The sequence below is a fragment of the Eretmochelys imbricata genome, chromosome 18, assembly GCF_965152235.1.
Source record: "Eretmochelys imbricata isolate rEreImb1 chromosome 18, rEreImb1.hap1, whole genome shotgun sequence".
NCBI classification, from domain to species: Eukaryota; Metazoa; Chordata; order Testudines; family Cheloniidae; genus Eretmochelys; species Eretmochelys imbricata.
In genome coordinates, this window is record NC_135589.1 from 3,176,359 (window position 1) to 3,193,180 (window position 16,822).

The 16,822-nt window shown below is 45.0% G+C and overlaps 1 protein-coding gene across 1 annotated transcript in view; it reads left to right on the forward strand.

The window, feature by feature from the left end:
• CCDC30 (coiled-coil domain containing 30) overlaps nucleotides 1-16,822 on the forward strand; it is a 136,047-nt gene that overhangs the window by 73,111 nt on the left and 46,114 nt on the right. The window contains exons 12-13 of the mRNA XM_077837566.1: nucleotides 6,575-6,723; nucleotides 15,587-15,724. Of these exons, the coding sequence (XP_077693692.1) occupies nucleotides 6,575-6,723; nucleotides 15,587-15,724 (287 nt within the window). The remainder of the gene's footprint in view (nucleotides 1-6,574; nucleotides 6,724-15,586; nucleotides 15,725-16,822) is intronic.

The window sequence follows — 16,822 nt, forward strand, 5'->3', positions numbered from 1 at the left end:
TCTTCCAGTAATGCTGATTTGTGCAGAAAGGTAATACTCCAAGAAGAGGGGTTTCTTGCTGTTAACTGTAGTTTTTGTTGGTATAGATCCTTGTGTCCCATACACCTTCCTCTGTTCTTCTGTCTTTTCTCATGGGTTCTGAGTAACGAACTGGGGATGATACTCCAACTGCTGACTGACTAATCTCAGTACAATGGCAACTCCCCCAACCAAGTAGGAGACTATGTTAGGAAGGAAAGAGAAACACGTTCCAGGACCGCTGGCACTAGAAGAGAAAGTGGAGTATTGCAGTGTCCCGTTAGGTATTTGATATAGAATGCTGAGCCCAGCATGTGCTCCTTAGCGACCAAACTGTCGTGGAACATTCTGGGTACTCGCAAGTCCAGACATGTGACTCCGTAAGTGGGCATCTGCAAGGAAAAATCAATGCAGGGAACATGAAGGATAGGTGACTTACAGCACAGCTGATAAGTGGGAGACCTAAAATCAGAAACAAGGTACTTGGGCTTGTAAGTCTCTGTCTGACCCACCGCAGTGCTGGGCAGGCAAGTCATTGAGCTTTGAGCTCTCTGGTCTGTAAAATAGCCTAAAAATACTTTGCCCTTTCTTAGCACTTACTCACTGGTAGCTTTCAAAGCAGCCCCACTTTACAGGTAGTGGAACCTGTGCATGGATTTGGAACCCTGTTTTTAGTGAGGCACAGTGGATGAGGACATGGCTCCATCACAACAGAGATCTGGCCTGGGCTCCCAGCTCTGCTGCAAACCTCCTCAATCTGTTGACTGCTTAGAACCTGATTTGTCAAGCATGGATAAGTGTCAAATCCAAACCTATCCCCTCTGTAACAAAGCTGGGTGCTGTTTCTCAGTGAGTGCTATTGAGGTACCAAATTTCAATTAACTCCCAGGCATTCCAGCTATACGGCTGTTCAAAAACCAAGCCATTTCCTTCGCCCTTCATCTAGAAGCCAAGACCACCTTTTGGTGGACAGCCCCAAGACCAGCAAGAGAGGTTTCTCAAGAATACAGTGCCAATGCCATTGTGTCTCAAGTGGAGTCATCCAGAGATCTCATTGCATCACACTGCAGCTCAAAATACCCTGTGTTCTGTTACAGGGTACACAGAGATCAAGAGTTATTGGTGGATGCTTCTCTATTCTACTGGGGCAGGCAGCTGTTTCCCACCTTGCCCTGTTCCTATCAATCTTCTGAGCTTTAAAATAAGACAAAGCCCAGGATCATCATGATAACTCCATCCTGGGCCCATCAGGAGCAGTGCTGCTAGAACCTGTGGCCGGTGTCTAGATTTATTTTCCCAATAGTCCAAATCCCCATCCTCAGATCCAGAATCCCTTCACCTGACAGCTTGGATCTTGGGTTCTAAATTCCTGATTACTTGCAGTTTTGCGCTGATGAATTGAGATTGGTTTGTAAGCCTTCCACCTGAATGTCTTTCCCTGTTTCCCTTTGTACTAGGAAACAGAACTATCTCCAGGTTCTGACCTAGTCATCATTTACTTTAGTGGGAACTGTGCATGCTGAGCACCTCTGAAAATCAGGCCATTTATTTGGGTGCCTAACTATAGATTTAGGTGCCTACCTGTAGCACTTACATTTGGACCTTGAGCCCATGGTTTTTGGTAAGCTCCCTTTGGGGAGTAGCCTACTATGTTTTTCACTGAAGGGAGAGTTCGCTATCACTTTTGCTAGGAGGGTAAAGTCGTTCAAAAGGACAATTTCTAAGTAGTGTTGGGTTTCCATCTAAAGCAGTAGGTAGCTTTGCCAGTTCTCCCCCACCCCAACCCTTGTCCTATACCAGCAGAAGGAAGATAGCGTGGTCTGTGTCATAATCTCTAGAGTCACAGACCTCCTTGAACCTCCATTTACCGTGCAGCCAGCTCTTGCGATTTTCATCCTGAGTCTCATAATATCTGGTAAAGAGTCCTGTGGCACCTTATAGACTAATAAACGTATTGGAGCATAAGCTTTCGTGGGTGAATACCCACTTTGTCAGATGCAGGTAGTGGAAATTTCCAGAGGCAGGTATAAATATGCAAGCAAGAATCAGGCTAGGGATAACGAGGTTAGTTCAATCAGGGAGGATGAGGCCCTCTTCTAGCAGTTGAGGTGTGGAAACCAAGGGAGGAAAAACTGCTTTTGTTGTTGGCTAGCCATTCACAGTCTCCTTCCTTGGTGTCCACACCTCAACTGCTAGAAGAGGGCCTCATCCTCCCTGATTGAACTAACCTCGTTATCCCTAGCCTGATTCTTGCTTGCATATTCATACCTGCCTATGGAAATTTCCACTACGTGCATCTGACGAAGTGGGTATTCACCCATGAAAGCTGAAGCTCCAATACGTCTGTTAGTCTATAAGGTGCCACAGGACTCTTTGCTGCTTTTACAGATCCAGACTAACACAGCTACCCCTCTGATACATAATATCTGGTGTTTTATTAAAGCCCAAGATCCATGAGTCCTGTGATTCTGTGGATCTCAGTTTTCATTTAAAAAAAGAAGACGTTTCTAGTTCTGGTTGCAGAGGAAAGCTTAAAGGTGTGACCCTGAAAAGCTCAAAACCCAGAAGGCAAAAACAAGGAACCTAAACTTTGGGTTTTTTTTTAAATCTTATGATTTTAAGGCAATCTCGTAACTTGTGGTGGGCTGGCAGCACTGCCTTTATCAGAGAACACAGCTCCCTCAGCAGCTTCAGATACCCCTCCCTGCCTGGGACTTACAACGTAGCACACAGACATCTAGTGGCTGAATAGTACAACTGCAAGTCAGTCTCCCTGTTTCAATTTACAGTATTACATTGTAATCACTTAAAACAGTCAATGGGATTTGCGGAGGCTCAGCAGCTCTTAGGTGAATACTGAATGATGATGACAACTGCGTATGTGCGAAGAATGCAAGAAGAAAACAAAATGTTGTAAGACCCTTGAGTCCTCAGTTGTGTGAATTTGTCATTCATTAAAACAGTGGTGCCCACATATACCTAAGCACAGCCTTATGTGGGCCACGCAGGTTCTACATATTTTAATAAGATTTCAAGGCACCTGTATTGATTTATATTTAAAGTTCAGCTTGTCTCGTATGTATTTAGATAGAAAGAACCTATGTACAGTATTGTCTATTTAAAAACAAAGAAATCAGTGCATAAAACATGAATTATAGAAAACAGGGAAAAAACTGTAAAGATACTTCTGATACTTCCTTGTGTAAACTAAAGTGATGTAAGCATGATGACAAAACACTAGTGAATCGGCCATTAGTATATTGTATTGAAGCAGGCCACGGGTCTGATGAAATGCTGTAGTGGTCTGTGTACAGCCCAAGGGCCACAGGTGAGGCATCCCTGCCTTAAAGTATATTTGTACATGGAAATTGCACATGAAAATGGCACATTAATCTTTAGTGTCATTCCATAGAATGTATCCTTATATCTTTTTGCATATAGCCATTTACTTTGCATTTTCACTTTTGCTTCATGCTGGTTCTGGGAGGTCAGCTCAGCTGTCTGGAGATGTGAAAGTCATTAGAAATGTTTATACAAAGAACAGAAGCTGACAGCCGGAGTGAATACAATGACTTCCTGCTTCAGCTGATGTGGGGTTTGAACCTGTATCCTTCAGCACTCAAAGCATGAACCTGACTTCTACAAGTCACAAGGAGGGGGGCTTCTAATTCCCTAAAACCCTTGCCAATCCCAGCCTATAGGGCTCATTGTTGTCCCCATGAGAGTGCCCTACGCTAGGAGGATCCCCGGAGGATGTTTAAGGCCCTAGTCCACTGCTTATCGTTCAGCATTTGAGTAGCCCTGGTGAGATCAATGGAACTACTCTCAACTTAAAGGTACACTCGTGCTTAAATGCTTTGCTGGGTCAGGTCCAGAGTGCCTGATGCCTTGCAGGACTGATCTCTAAGCCAGCATTATGGCCCCCTGGTGCTAGAGGCTAGAAGGAGCTATGAATCTGACCCAGCATCAGCCTGGATGACAACTGTGCTCTGGAGCTCTGCTGGGGGAGGAGTGGGGCCAAAGGCAAATGTGAGTTGGGTAGGGGAAGAAGAAGCTTTCTTCATTTATGGGTTAGGGAGGCCTCTCTGTACCACAATGACAGGATCTGTTGGGCTCCTCGACTGCTCCTCTTCGATGAAGGCCTACAAAGAGCAATCTATGGGGGGATGTAATGTTAAAAAGGTGTCTGGATATCTTTCCCAAGTTCTTCCAGAGACCCTTTTTGTGCAGCTAGGTTCTCACTTTTACAGGTTGGTCCTGAGCAGCCAATCCACCCTTTTGACCAACATCCATAGACTGTGCTGGAGCTTGTGTGGCATAGGCAGCTCTCAGCATTTTCTCCCAGCCTCTCTGTTTCTAAAATTGCTGTTTCTATCATACATGTTTTCATGATTCAAATGGCAAGTGTATGTTTTTAAACTGGGGATTTATTTGTGTCAAGATCACAAGTTTAGAGACGGAGTTACTCAAAGCACAGATGAATAAAACTGAAGCCAACATGAAAGATCAAGAAACAACTAAAAAAGTGCAAGATTTCCAAGAGGTAAGAGAACTTTGCTGAGGAACCAACTGTTCTGGTTAAAAATTCAACTGGGTGGATACTTGCTATTCCCATGCAGTTGTTCCGGAACGGTCAGCCCTTCTTTGGTTCATGACAAGGGAATCAGCATTTTTGGCATCTCTTCCTCCTGCAGTTTGTCCAGCAGGCTGCAGCAATAATAATCTGGCATCCCTTCCACTCTGAGCCTGTCCCCCACACCCATGAATCCCTTCTCGGGCTCCCTGAAGCTTAAACTCCCTGTTCTTCCTTCTGAGGCACTATACAACTCTGCCCCCATCCAGTATGACACCCTTAACTTCTGCCTCCCTCCTGTCTCCTGATTAATGCCCTGCCAGCTCCAGCTGCCTCCTTCCCGTCTCCTGGTCAATGCCCTTCCAGGCCCAGCTGGGCAACAATTTTTGCCCAAAAATTTTTTCACCAAAAAATGCAGATTTGGGTTGACCAAAACATTTCACAAATTCACCAAATAATTATATTAAAAAAACCCTGAAAAATTGAAGCATTTCAGTTTTTCAATTCTAAACTACTTCTATTTTATTGAAAAAGATATAAAAGAAACCCCAAAATCGAAATGATTTGTTTGACCTGGAACAAAAATTTTCCAACTTCTTTGGTTTGCCAATAAATTCAAATAATTTTCATTTCAAGTCAGCCCGAAGGTAATTTTTTCCCCTCAGTTTAGCCAGGAACTGAAAAAATCAATTACTTGCACAGCTCCACTGTCGACACTTCTCCTTTCCCATAATCTCTTTGTCTCCGGCTCCTCCTCTGGCCCATTCTTCAGGCTGCCCCATTGATTGGAAGGGTGTTATTATTGCAGCAGAATATTAATTAATGGCATGGGGAAAGGGATAATATGTCCCCTCTGACCTTTCTCATCAAGTACCTCTTCTCTTCCCCCACCGTGCCTTGGGACAACCCTATGTCCAATGACAACATTTTGTCTAATGGTTCCATCTTCCCCAGCTGTTGCTACATATAAAACGATGGGGTCTAAATTAGCTGTTACCACTCAAGAAAGAGATCTTGAAGTCATTGTCAATAGTTCTTGGGAAAACATCCACTCAATGTGCAGCGGCAGTCAAAAAAGTGAACAGAATGTTGGGAATTGTTAAGAAAGGGATAGATAATAAGACAGAAAATATCATATTGCCTATATATAATTCCATGCTACGCCCGCATCTTGAATACTGCATGCAGATGTGGTCACCCCATCTCAAAAAAGGTATATTGGAATTGGAAAAGGTTCAGAAAAGGGAAACAAAAATGATTAGGGGTATGGAACAGCTTCCGTATGAGGAGAGATTAATAAGACTGGGAATTTTCAGCTTGGAAAAGAGACAACTAAGGGGGGATATAATAGAGATCAAAAAATCATGATTGGTGTGGAGAAAGTAAATAAGAAAGTGTTATTTACTCCTCATAACACAAGTACTAGGGGGCACCAAATTAAATTAATAGGCAGCAGATTTAAAACAAACAAAATGAAGTATTTTTTCACACAATGCACAGTCAACCTGTGGAACTCCTTGCCAGAGGATGTTGTGAAGGCCAAGACTATAACGGGGTTCAAAAAAAAACTAGATACATTCATGGAGTATAAGTCCATCAATGGCTATTAGCCAGGATGGACAGGAATGGTGTCCCTAGCCTCTGTTTGCCAGAAGCTGGGAATGGGCGATGGGATGGATCACTTATGTTCTTATGTTCTTAAGTTCCTTCCATCATTACTGAGTTAAAACCCCACGCCTTGCACCTCTAGTATTTTTAGCATGGTCTATATATTGTCTGTGATTCTGATATGTTGATGATCTCTGAGAACTAGTACTGGACAAGGTAATTTAGGGTTCTTGGCTGGGATTTCCAAATCTGTCTAGGGGATTTGGATGCCTGGGTTGCCATGGGAATTGGGAATCCAAATCCTGGCTGCAGCTTGGAGAATCCCAGCCCTCATCTTTCTAGTGTATGAAAGACTGTGGATGTGACTCATAACAGATGCTGCTGTTGAACAATTGCAGATGCTGAAAAGCCACGAGGAGAAGGTTGAAGTACTTGAAAGTAAATTATCAGAGGAGAGAGATTGGAGAAAGCAACTTGCATCTGACCTTGAAAAGACGCAGAAAGCTTTGAAGGCTGAAAAAAAGGTATTGAATGGCTGGACATGTGTTGTAGTGTGAAGCTGTTCTCTTGGGGAATGCTTACTAATTCTACTGTATTCTTGAACTAGATGGCCACCTCCGTCTTTCTAGAAGACCCCACAACATTCCACATATAATTGTGCTTGTCCTTTAGTTAAATACCCATCTCTATCAAACAGACATTTCTGAAGGTCTCTTCAGGTTGCTTTGAATACAATTGTTTACCATGGCTTTCCTAGTCCCCTCCTCTGACTTTTTCCTCCATAATTTATCCCAGATCTACAGATATCTTATTTTTCCTTTCAGTCAATGATATAAAACAACAGCAAAAAACCTTTGCTGCCAAATAGAATTCTGCTGGACCAAGAAAAACAAACTGAAGTCAGGTAGAGCGTCCTGAAAGCCTGGAGCCCAGAAATTGCAGAGGACTAGATTTTGGACCCCTTACTCACCCTGATGAGCACTTATTGACACAGTATTGCTAGAATGTCTCCTATTTATACATCCAAGGACCGTGGCTCTTTTTGTCACACTATGCTGGTGTCAGTGTGAACTATGTTCTTTGTTTCTAGATGTATGACCTTGCATTTGGCTGTATTAAAACATAAGAATGGCCACACTGGGTCAGACCAATGGTCCATCGACCCCAGTATCCTGTCTTCCGACAGTGGTCAGAGGGAATGAACAGAACAAGACAATTATCGAGTGATCCATCCCCTGTCATCCAGTCCCAGCTTCTGGCAGGCAGAGGTTTAGGGATGCCCAGGCATGGGGTTGCATCACTGAGCATCCTGGCTAATAGCTATTGATGGACCTATCCTCCATGAATTTATCTAATTCTTTTTTGAACCTTGTTATAGTTTTGGCCTTCACAACATCCCCTGGCAACGAGTTCCATGAATTGATAGTGCATTGTTTGAAGAAGTACTTTCCTTATGTTTGTTTTAAACCTCCTACCTATTAATTTCATTGAGTAACCACTGGTTCTTGTGTTATGTGAAGGGATAAATAACACCTCCCTATTCACTTTCTCCACCCCATTCATTATTTTATAGCCCTCCATCATGTCCCCCCTTAGTCGTCTCTTTTCTAAGCTGAACAGTTCCAGTCTTTTTAATCTCTCCTCATATGGAAGCTGTTCCAGACCCTAATAATTTTTGTTGTGATTCTCAGTACTTTTTCCAATTCTAATATATTTTTTCTGAGATGGGGTGACATCCAGGTGTGGGCATACCAAGGATTTATATAGCAGCATTATGATATTTTCTGTATTCTTAGCTATCCCTTTCCTAATGGCTCCTAACATTCTTTTAGTTTTTTTAACTGCCACTGCACATTGAGCAGATGATTTCAGAGAACTATCCACGATGACTCCAAGATCTCTTACTTGAGTGGCAGGGGCATGTGACGTTCCCCTCTGGTGTTATCTGGACCAGTGATCTGCTAGGCCACTCCAATCCTTGACTCTGGGAGCCAGCCTTACCCTGCTCTGCTGCGAGAACCCCACTCCTGGGCTGTTCACGCACAGCCTCTGGCATGTAAGCTGCTCCCAGCTACTTGCAAACAAATAACACTAGCCAATATCTCCGATCCCAGACGCAACCCTAGGAACCTCCGTCTTGCAGTGTCCAGTTATGGACACAGCAAGCTAATATAAGTGTCAAATTAACAAAGAAATTGATATGTTCCAGGCTTGTTATCCCAAGGGGAAACTCTCTGACATGCTTCAAACCAAATGCACTGCTTCAGGTAGAATAAACAAACAGATTTAACTATAAAGATAGATTCTAAGTGATTATACGTCAAAGCATAACAAGACAGATTTGGTCAAATGAAATAAAAGCAAAATGCATTCTAAGCTGTTCTTAACACTTTCAGTGCCCTTACAAACTTAGATGCTTCTCATCACAGGCTGGCTGGTTGCTTTTCAGCCAGGCTCTCCCCTTTGGTCTGTGCTTCAGTCGCTTTTGTGGTGGTGGTGTCTGTAGATGTAGGTGGAAGAGAGAGAGAGCATGGCAAATATCTCTCCCTTTTATCATGTCCTTTCTTACCTCTTGGCTTTGCCCTCCCAGCCCCATTCAGAGTCAGGTGAGCATTACCTCATTGCAGTTCCAAACTGACCAAAGGAGGAGGGGTGACTCACTTGAGAGTCTAACAGATTCTTTTGTTGCTGCCTAGGCCAGCGTCCTTTGTTCCTGTGAGGCTGAGCTGGGTTTGTCCCATACCTGCCCTGATGAGGTGTGCACTACCTCTCTGCTCTTGTAGAGTATTTGTCTGGGCTTGCTTTAAGCCGTGAGGATACATTTTCAGCCTCATAACTATATACATGAAATTACAACCTATAACATTACTATAACATTACGGTAACAATGACTACTGTAACATCACTATAACAACAATGCTCAGCGCATCATTAGCCTTCCGAAGACACCCGACATGACAAACTTTGCATTGGATACCACACAATCATTTTCTAAAGATGAACATGGGAGTGTAGGGTGTTCCCCCAAGGTACAGAGTATCACAGCATGTGCAGGAATTTAAATTTCACCACTTTTGTGGGTGCACCGATGAGGGGCGCAGAACTCCTCTGCAGGAGGGAGAAGAGCAAACTCCTCCAGCCCAGGGGCCCCAGCAAGGGGCGCAGAACTCCTTCTGCTCCTGAGCTGCAGCAGGGAAAGCAGTCGCTGGAGAAGTTTGCTCTCCCTGCCGGAGCCCAGGAGCAGGAGGAGTTCTGCACCCCTTGCCGGGGACCTCAAGCCGGAGGAATTCTGCATCTCCCGCAGATTATTAGGTGGGGCATGCCCCTGCTTTTCCCCCCTTGTGCCTGCCCCTGTTAAGTGGTAACAATCATAGAATATAGAATATCAGGGTTGGAAGGGACCTCAGGAGGTCATCTAGTCCAACCCCCTGCTCAAACCAGGACCAATCCCCAACTAAATCATCCCAGCCAGGGCTTTGTCAAGCCTGACCTTAAAAACCTCAAAGGAAGGAGATTCCACCACCTCCCTAGGTAATGCATTCCAGTGTTTCACCACCCTACGAGTGAAAAAGGTTTTCCTAATATCCAACCTAAACCTCCCCCACTACAACTTGAGCCCATTACTTCTCGTTCTATCATCTGCTACCACTGAGAACAGTCTAGATCCATCCCCTTTGGAACCCCCTTTCAGGTAGTTGAAAGCAGCTGTCAAATCCCCCCTCATTCTTCACTTCTGCAGACTAAACAATCCTAGTTCCCTTAGCCTCTTCTCATAAGTCATGTGTTCCAGTCCCCTAATCATTTTTGTTGCCCTCCGCTGGACGCTTTCCAATTTTTCCACATCCTTCTTGTAGTGTGGAGCCCAAAACTGGACACAGTACTTCAGATGAGGCCTCACCAATGTCGACTAGAAGGGAACGATCACGTCCCTCGATCTGCTGGCAATGCCCGTACTTATACAGCCCAAAATGCCGTTAGCCCTCTTGGCAACAAGGGCACACTGTTGACTCATATCCAGCTTCTCGTCCACTGTAACCCCTAGGTCCTTTTCCGCAGAACTGCTGCCTAGCCATTCGGTCCCTAGTCTGTAGCGGTGCATGGGATTTTTCCATCCTAAGTGCTGGATTCTGCATTTGTCCTTGCTGAACCTCATCAGATTTCTTTTGGCCCAATCCTCTAATTTGTCTAGGGCCCTCTGTATCCTATCCCTACCCTCCAGCGTATCTACCTTTCCTCCCAGTTTAGTGTCAACTGCAAACTTGCTATGGGTGCAGTCCACGCCATCCTCCAGATCATTAATGAAGATATTGAACAAAACCGGCCCCAGGACTGACCCTTGGGGCACTCCGCTTGATACCAGCTGCCAGCTGGACATGGAGCCATTGATCACTACTCGTTGAGCCTGACAATCTAGCCAGCTTTCTATCTTCCGTATAGTCCATTCATCCAGCCCATACTTCTTTAACTTGCTGGCAAGAATATCGTGGGAGACCATATCAAAAGCTTTGCTAAAGTCAAGGAATAACACATCCACTGCTTTCCCCTCATCCACAGAGACCGTTATCTCATCACAGAAGGCAATTAGATCAGTCAGGCCTGACTTGCCCTTGGTGAATCCATGCTGACTGTTCCTGATCACTTTCCTCTCCTCTAAGTGCTTCAGAAGTGATTCCTTGAGGACCTGCTCCATGATTTTTCCAGGGACTGAGGTGAGGCTGACTGTCCTGTAGTTCCCTGGATCCTCCTTCCCTTTTTCAAAGATGGGCACTACATTAGCCTTTTTCCCATCGCCCGGGACCTCCCCCGATCGCCATGAGTTTTCAAAGATAATGGCCAATGGCTCTGTAATCACATCCGCCAACTCCTTTAGCACTCTCGGATGCAGCTAATTTAGACCCCATCATTTTGTACGTATAGTTGGGATTCTGTTTTCCAATGTGCATTACTTTGCATTTATCAACATTGAATTTCTTCTGCCATTTTGTTGCCCAGTCACCCAGTTTTGTGAGATCCCTTTGTAGCTCTTCACAGTCATCCTAGGACTTAACTATCTTGAGTAATTTTGTATCATATGTAAACTTTGCTATTCACTGTTTACCTCCTTCTCTAGATCATTTATGAATATATTGAACAGTGCTGTCAAGTAGCCGAAAGGACTTGGTTTTACCTCTGTTTATTGCATTGGGGAGACCATTACTAGGATACTAAATCCAGTTCTGTGCCCACACTCTAAGCAGGACATTGACAGATTGGAAGAGGGTTTAGTGAAGAATTATAAGCATGAGAAGAGACAGTTCAGTCTATTTTGTGGAAGAGGAAGTTAAGAGGTGACTTCGGCCATGTCTGTACGTACAGCACGGCAGCTGTACAGATACAGCTGCACCGCAGCAGCACATCGGCGAGAGCTCTCCCATTGGCCTAAAAAACCAGCTCCACGAGCGGCAGAAGCTACGTCAGTGGGAGAAGCTCTCCCGCCGACATAGCATTGTGCACACGAGCACTTATGTCAGTTTAACTTCTCTTGCTCAGTGGGGTGGTTTATTCACACCCCTGAGTGACGTAAGTTATGCTAACATGGGCTGTAGTGCAGACATAACTGTGGTCATGGTCTGTTGGTACCTACATGGGGAGAAGAGATAGTAGGGGACAGAGCAAGATCTAGTGGTTGGAAGTTGAAGTCAGAAAGATTCAAACTGGAGGTAAGACAACTTTTTAACAAGGAGGGTAACTAACTATTGGAACAGCTTCCCAAGGGCTGTGTAAACTCATCTCTTGGAGACTTTACATTGAGATTGCATGTCTCGCTAAAAGATCTGCTCCAGTTCAACCTCCAGGGTAATTTACTTAAGGCAGGTCTACACTTAAAACGCAGCATCGGCAAAGCTGCAGTGCTTAAGTGAACATGCTCCTACACCAATGGGAGAGCGTCTCCTGTCAACGTAGTTAATCCACCTCTGCAAGAGGCAGTAGCAAAATCAACAGGAGAAGCTGTCCTACTGACATAGTGTTGTCTACACCAGGGGTTAGGTCAGTATAACTATTATAGAATCTCAGGGTTGGAAGGGACCTCAGGAGGTCATCTAGTCCAACCCCCTGCTCAAAGCAGGACCAATCCCCAATTTTTGCCCCAGATCCCTAAATGGCCCCTTCAAGGATTGAACTCACAACCCTGGGTTTAGCAGGCCAATGCTCAAACCACTGAGCTATCCCTTCCCCCCCATGTTGCTCAGGGGTGTGGATTATTCACACCCCTGACCTGAGCAACGTAGTTACACCAATATAAGTCTGGTTTCAGAGTAACAGCCGTGTTAGTCTGTAACCGCAAAAAGAAAAGGAGGACTTGTGGCACCGTAGAGACTAACAAATTTATTTGAGCATAAGCTCACGAAAGCTTATGCTCAAATAAATTTGTTAGTCTCTGAGATGCCACAAGTCCTCCTTTTCTTTTTGCCAATATAAGTCTGTAGTGTGGACCTGGCCGTAGTAGTTTGCAGTGTTGTTGTAGCCTTGTTGGTCCCAGGATATTAGAGAGACAAGAGGTAATATCTTTTATTGGACCAACTTCTGTTGGTGGGAGAGACAAGCTTTGGAGCTTTGGAGCTACACAGAGATCTTCTTCAGGTCTGGGAAAGATGCTCCCAGTCTCACAGGTGAACACAAGGTGGGACAGATTGTTTAGCATAAGAAGTTAACACATAATGTAAGTCAGAGACCATTCAAGCTGAAGTGGCCAGTTAACAACTTTGTAGTCAAAGGACAAAAAAAGGTGTGTGGAGGGGTGGGGGACAGTGGGTTACAGATTGTTGTAATAAACCATAAATCCAGTGTCTTTATTAAGACCATGATTTGTAGTGTCTAGCAAAGTTATGAATTTGAGCTCCCAGGCTCATCTTTTGACGGTGCTGTGCAGGTTTTCGTTGAGGCGATGAGGTCAGATATGGAGTGATCGTTTTGTGAAAAGTGTTTGCCCATGTGTGACATGGTATTTTTGTCTTTTATCATTTTCCTGTGTGAGTTCATTTGAGGGTGTAGTGATTGTCTGGTTTCACCCACATAGTTGTTGTTTGGGCATTTAGTGCACTGGATGAGTTTCACCACATATTGTGATAGGCATGTGTCAGACCCCTGGATCTTGAGCAGTGTTTTGTGGGGGGTATTGATCATCACAGCAGTGGAGATATGTCTGCTGGTTTTGCATCTGTTGTTCTGGCAGGGTCTGGTGCTGCTTTGAATTGGTGGGTCTGTGGGGAGCTTGCTTCTGCTGATGATCTTGGTGAGGTTGGGGGGTTGTTTGAAGGCCAGAACAGGGGGTTTGGGAAAGATTTATTTCAGGATGTGGAGCACATCGAATATGGGTTGTAGCTGTTTAATGATACCCCGTATGAGTTCCGGTGTGGGGTGGTAGGTGATTGAAGGGTTTGGGTTTTTTTCCATGTTCACCCATAACAATTTTACATTCAACAATACACATTTTGTTCAAACCATGGGAACAACCTTGGGTACTAGGATGGTTCCCCAGAATACCAACTTCTTCATGGTTGTATGCAGAGTTGATGTAGCCAGGTCAGTCCCAGGATATTAGAGAGACAAGGAGGGTGAGGTAATATCTTTTATTGGATCAGCCTCTGTGGGTGAGAGAGACAAGCTTTTGAGCTTCCACAGTGACCTGAAGAAGAGCTCTGTGTAAGCTTGTCCATCTCACTAATATGGGCCCTCTTCTTGGGCCATCTTGAGGAATAATTTTCTGGACAAATGTGCCACGAAACCAATGATACACCTGAGGTACATCGATGATATTTTCATCCTCTGGACAGACAACCTAAACTCCCTCATAGATTTCCACCAGAACTTCAGCAATCACCACTTGTCCATCAAATTCTCTCTAGGACACTCCCAAACCAGCATCAACATCCGGGACACCACAATCAGCTTCAAAAATGAAATCCTACAAACCACTATATACAAGAGATCCATGAATCACCACACTTACCTTCACAGATTCAGTAACCATCCCAAACCAGGGACAGTGGAGCCTTCCCAAAAGTGAGGGAACCAGGGCCCCTGCCCGCTCTGTGGCCACACCCATGTCCCTCCTCTTCCCCCAAGGTTCTGCCCTGGCGAAGCCAGAAGCCAGAGTGGGGCCAGGGAGCCCAGGCCCCTCTAGCTGCCTGGGGTGGGGGGGCTCCCCACAGCTGTTCGTGCAGCTCTTACCCCGACCCAGACCCAGCCAGGGGGGCGGGGCCTCGGAGGCGCAGACCAGCCATGGTAAGTGCCTTCCAGGCAGCTGTGGGGAGCTACAGACCCTCCATCTGCCCGGGGCTGGGAACGCAGGGGGCAGGGACATGGGCCAGGGGCTGCTCTCAGGCCCCCGCACCATGGGCAGGTGGAGGGTCTGTCGCTCCCCACAGCTGCCTGTGCTCCCCAGCTGGGCTATGCTTCTGGCCTGTCCGGGGTATGGGCCTTTGGGGGGAAGAGGAGAGGTGGGGGGCGGGGCCTGTGCTGAAAAGTGGGGAAAGCCATGGCCGCCCACCCCATTCTGGCGCCCCTGTCCCAAGCACTAAGGCCATGTCTATATTTGCAAGCTTACAGTGGCACAACTGTACCCGTGCAGTGCCACTGTAAGATCGCTCATGTAGCTGCATTATGCCAACAGGAAATAGCTCTCCTCTCGACATACAAAACCAGCGCCGCTAGCCGCCGTAGCTATGTCGGCCGGAGAGTGTCTCGCACCACTCTAGCGCTGTGCACATGAGTGCGTGTGCCAGCAAAACTTATCTCGGGGGGTGCTTTTTCACACCCCTGAGCCACAAAAGTTTTGCCAACATAAATGCTAGTGTAGACATGGCCTAAGAAATATGTTATCCTCTGCCAGGCACTCAGATACCACAGAATGTGCTCTGAGGAGAAAGCCTGGTATACACACCTTACCTGCCTTCACCATCCAAGGACACTCGACCAGAGAAGTAGATCGCAGCATGGAACAGGCCACTCAAATTCCCAGGAGAACCTGCTTCAACCCTCTGAATGCACAGCCCTAGTATAGTATTTACGGTCAGAGCACGAGGGTTTAACTTTGGATGGAATGAACAGTCTATTATGGGTATAACCTGTATCTGGGGTAATGGTTTGAGATTATTCATTTAAATCTTCGTCAGAACACAGGAGGAGCACCTGATCGTTGGGGCAATATCTTTTTTCCCGTAAATCAAAGGAAAACTAAGTAAACGATGTGTTGTTAACCAACAACATGCAAAGCCCTTTGGAACTTGCTTTTTCCTTAAATACAAGAAATTATTAAATATCTAAATAGACAAATGACTCTCATTTAATCTGTGCCTAGAATTAGTGATATGCTTCTTTGACTAACTCCTTTTTCTTTTTAACCAGGAATTACATAATTCAAAGTCAGAGCTCATGAGTCTTTATGATGAGCTCCAGAATCTCCGAGGTGCGGCAGAAGAAAGAGATTTCCTTAATGTAACCCATGAGAAACTACAGCAAGAAAATACTTTATTGGAAACAAAGGTGAGAATTTAGTGAGATCAGTAGTCTTTCAGGTTTCAGAGTAACAGCCGTGTTAGTCTGTATTCGTAAAAAGAAAAGGAGTACTTGTGGCACCTTAGAGACTAACCAATTTATTTGAGCATGAGCTTTCGTGAGCTACAGCTCACTTCATCAGATGTATACCGTGGAAACTGCAGCAGACTTTATATATACACAGAGAATATGAAACAATACTTCCTCCCACCCCACTGTCCTGCTGGTAATAGCTTATCTAAAGTAATCGTCAGGTTAGGCCATTTCCAGCACAAATCCAGGTTTTCTCACCCTCCACCCCCCCACACAAATTCACTCTCCTGCTGGTGATAGCCCATCCAAAGTGACAACTCTCTACACAATGTGTATGATAATGAAGTTAGGCCATTTCCTGCACAAATCCAGGTTCTCTCACTCTCTCACCCCCCTCCAAAAAACCAACCCCCATACACACACAGACTCACTCTCCTGCTGGTAATAGCTCGTCCAGTGTTCCATTGACTGACACTGACAAAATCTGACAATTTGCACTTCTCAAAAAGGGACAGGACATTACATGGATAGCAAGATTATTCAGTTACAGTAGTTAATGCCAACAAATTTGCGAAGAGATATTAAATTTCATGCCTCCGAATTTAAGCCAATCTCTAACTACTGGGGATTAGCAGGTATTTTACACCTTCCTCTGAAGCATCTGAGTCTGGCCACTCTGAAAGACAGGAGACTGGGTTAGACGGACAATGGGTCTGATCCAATCCAGCAGTTCCTGTGTTCCTAAGCACTCTTTATGTTCTCTGAGTCCTTCATCTCCAACTCCTTCTCCAACTATTAGCTTTGCATCTTTTTTCACGGTCTCAAGTGCTGGCTCTGTTATTGTCCAGTGTAATTTCATTAATTCACAGTGAAAGTGTCAAGCTCCTATCTCTGTGAGAGACCTTCCTAGTGAAAGGTAAATTTTACCATCATTTGTTGATTTTTCCCTTGGGGAAATTGAAACGAAGTATTTTGCTGCAGGTCCAGTTGACCCAAATTTGAAACATTTCAATTTGTCAAACTGAATCAAAATGTTTTGTTTCGGGTCAGTTC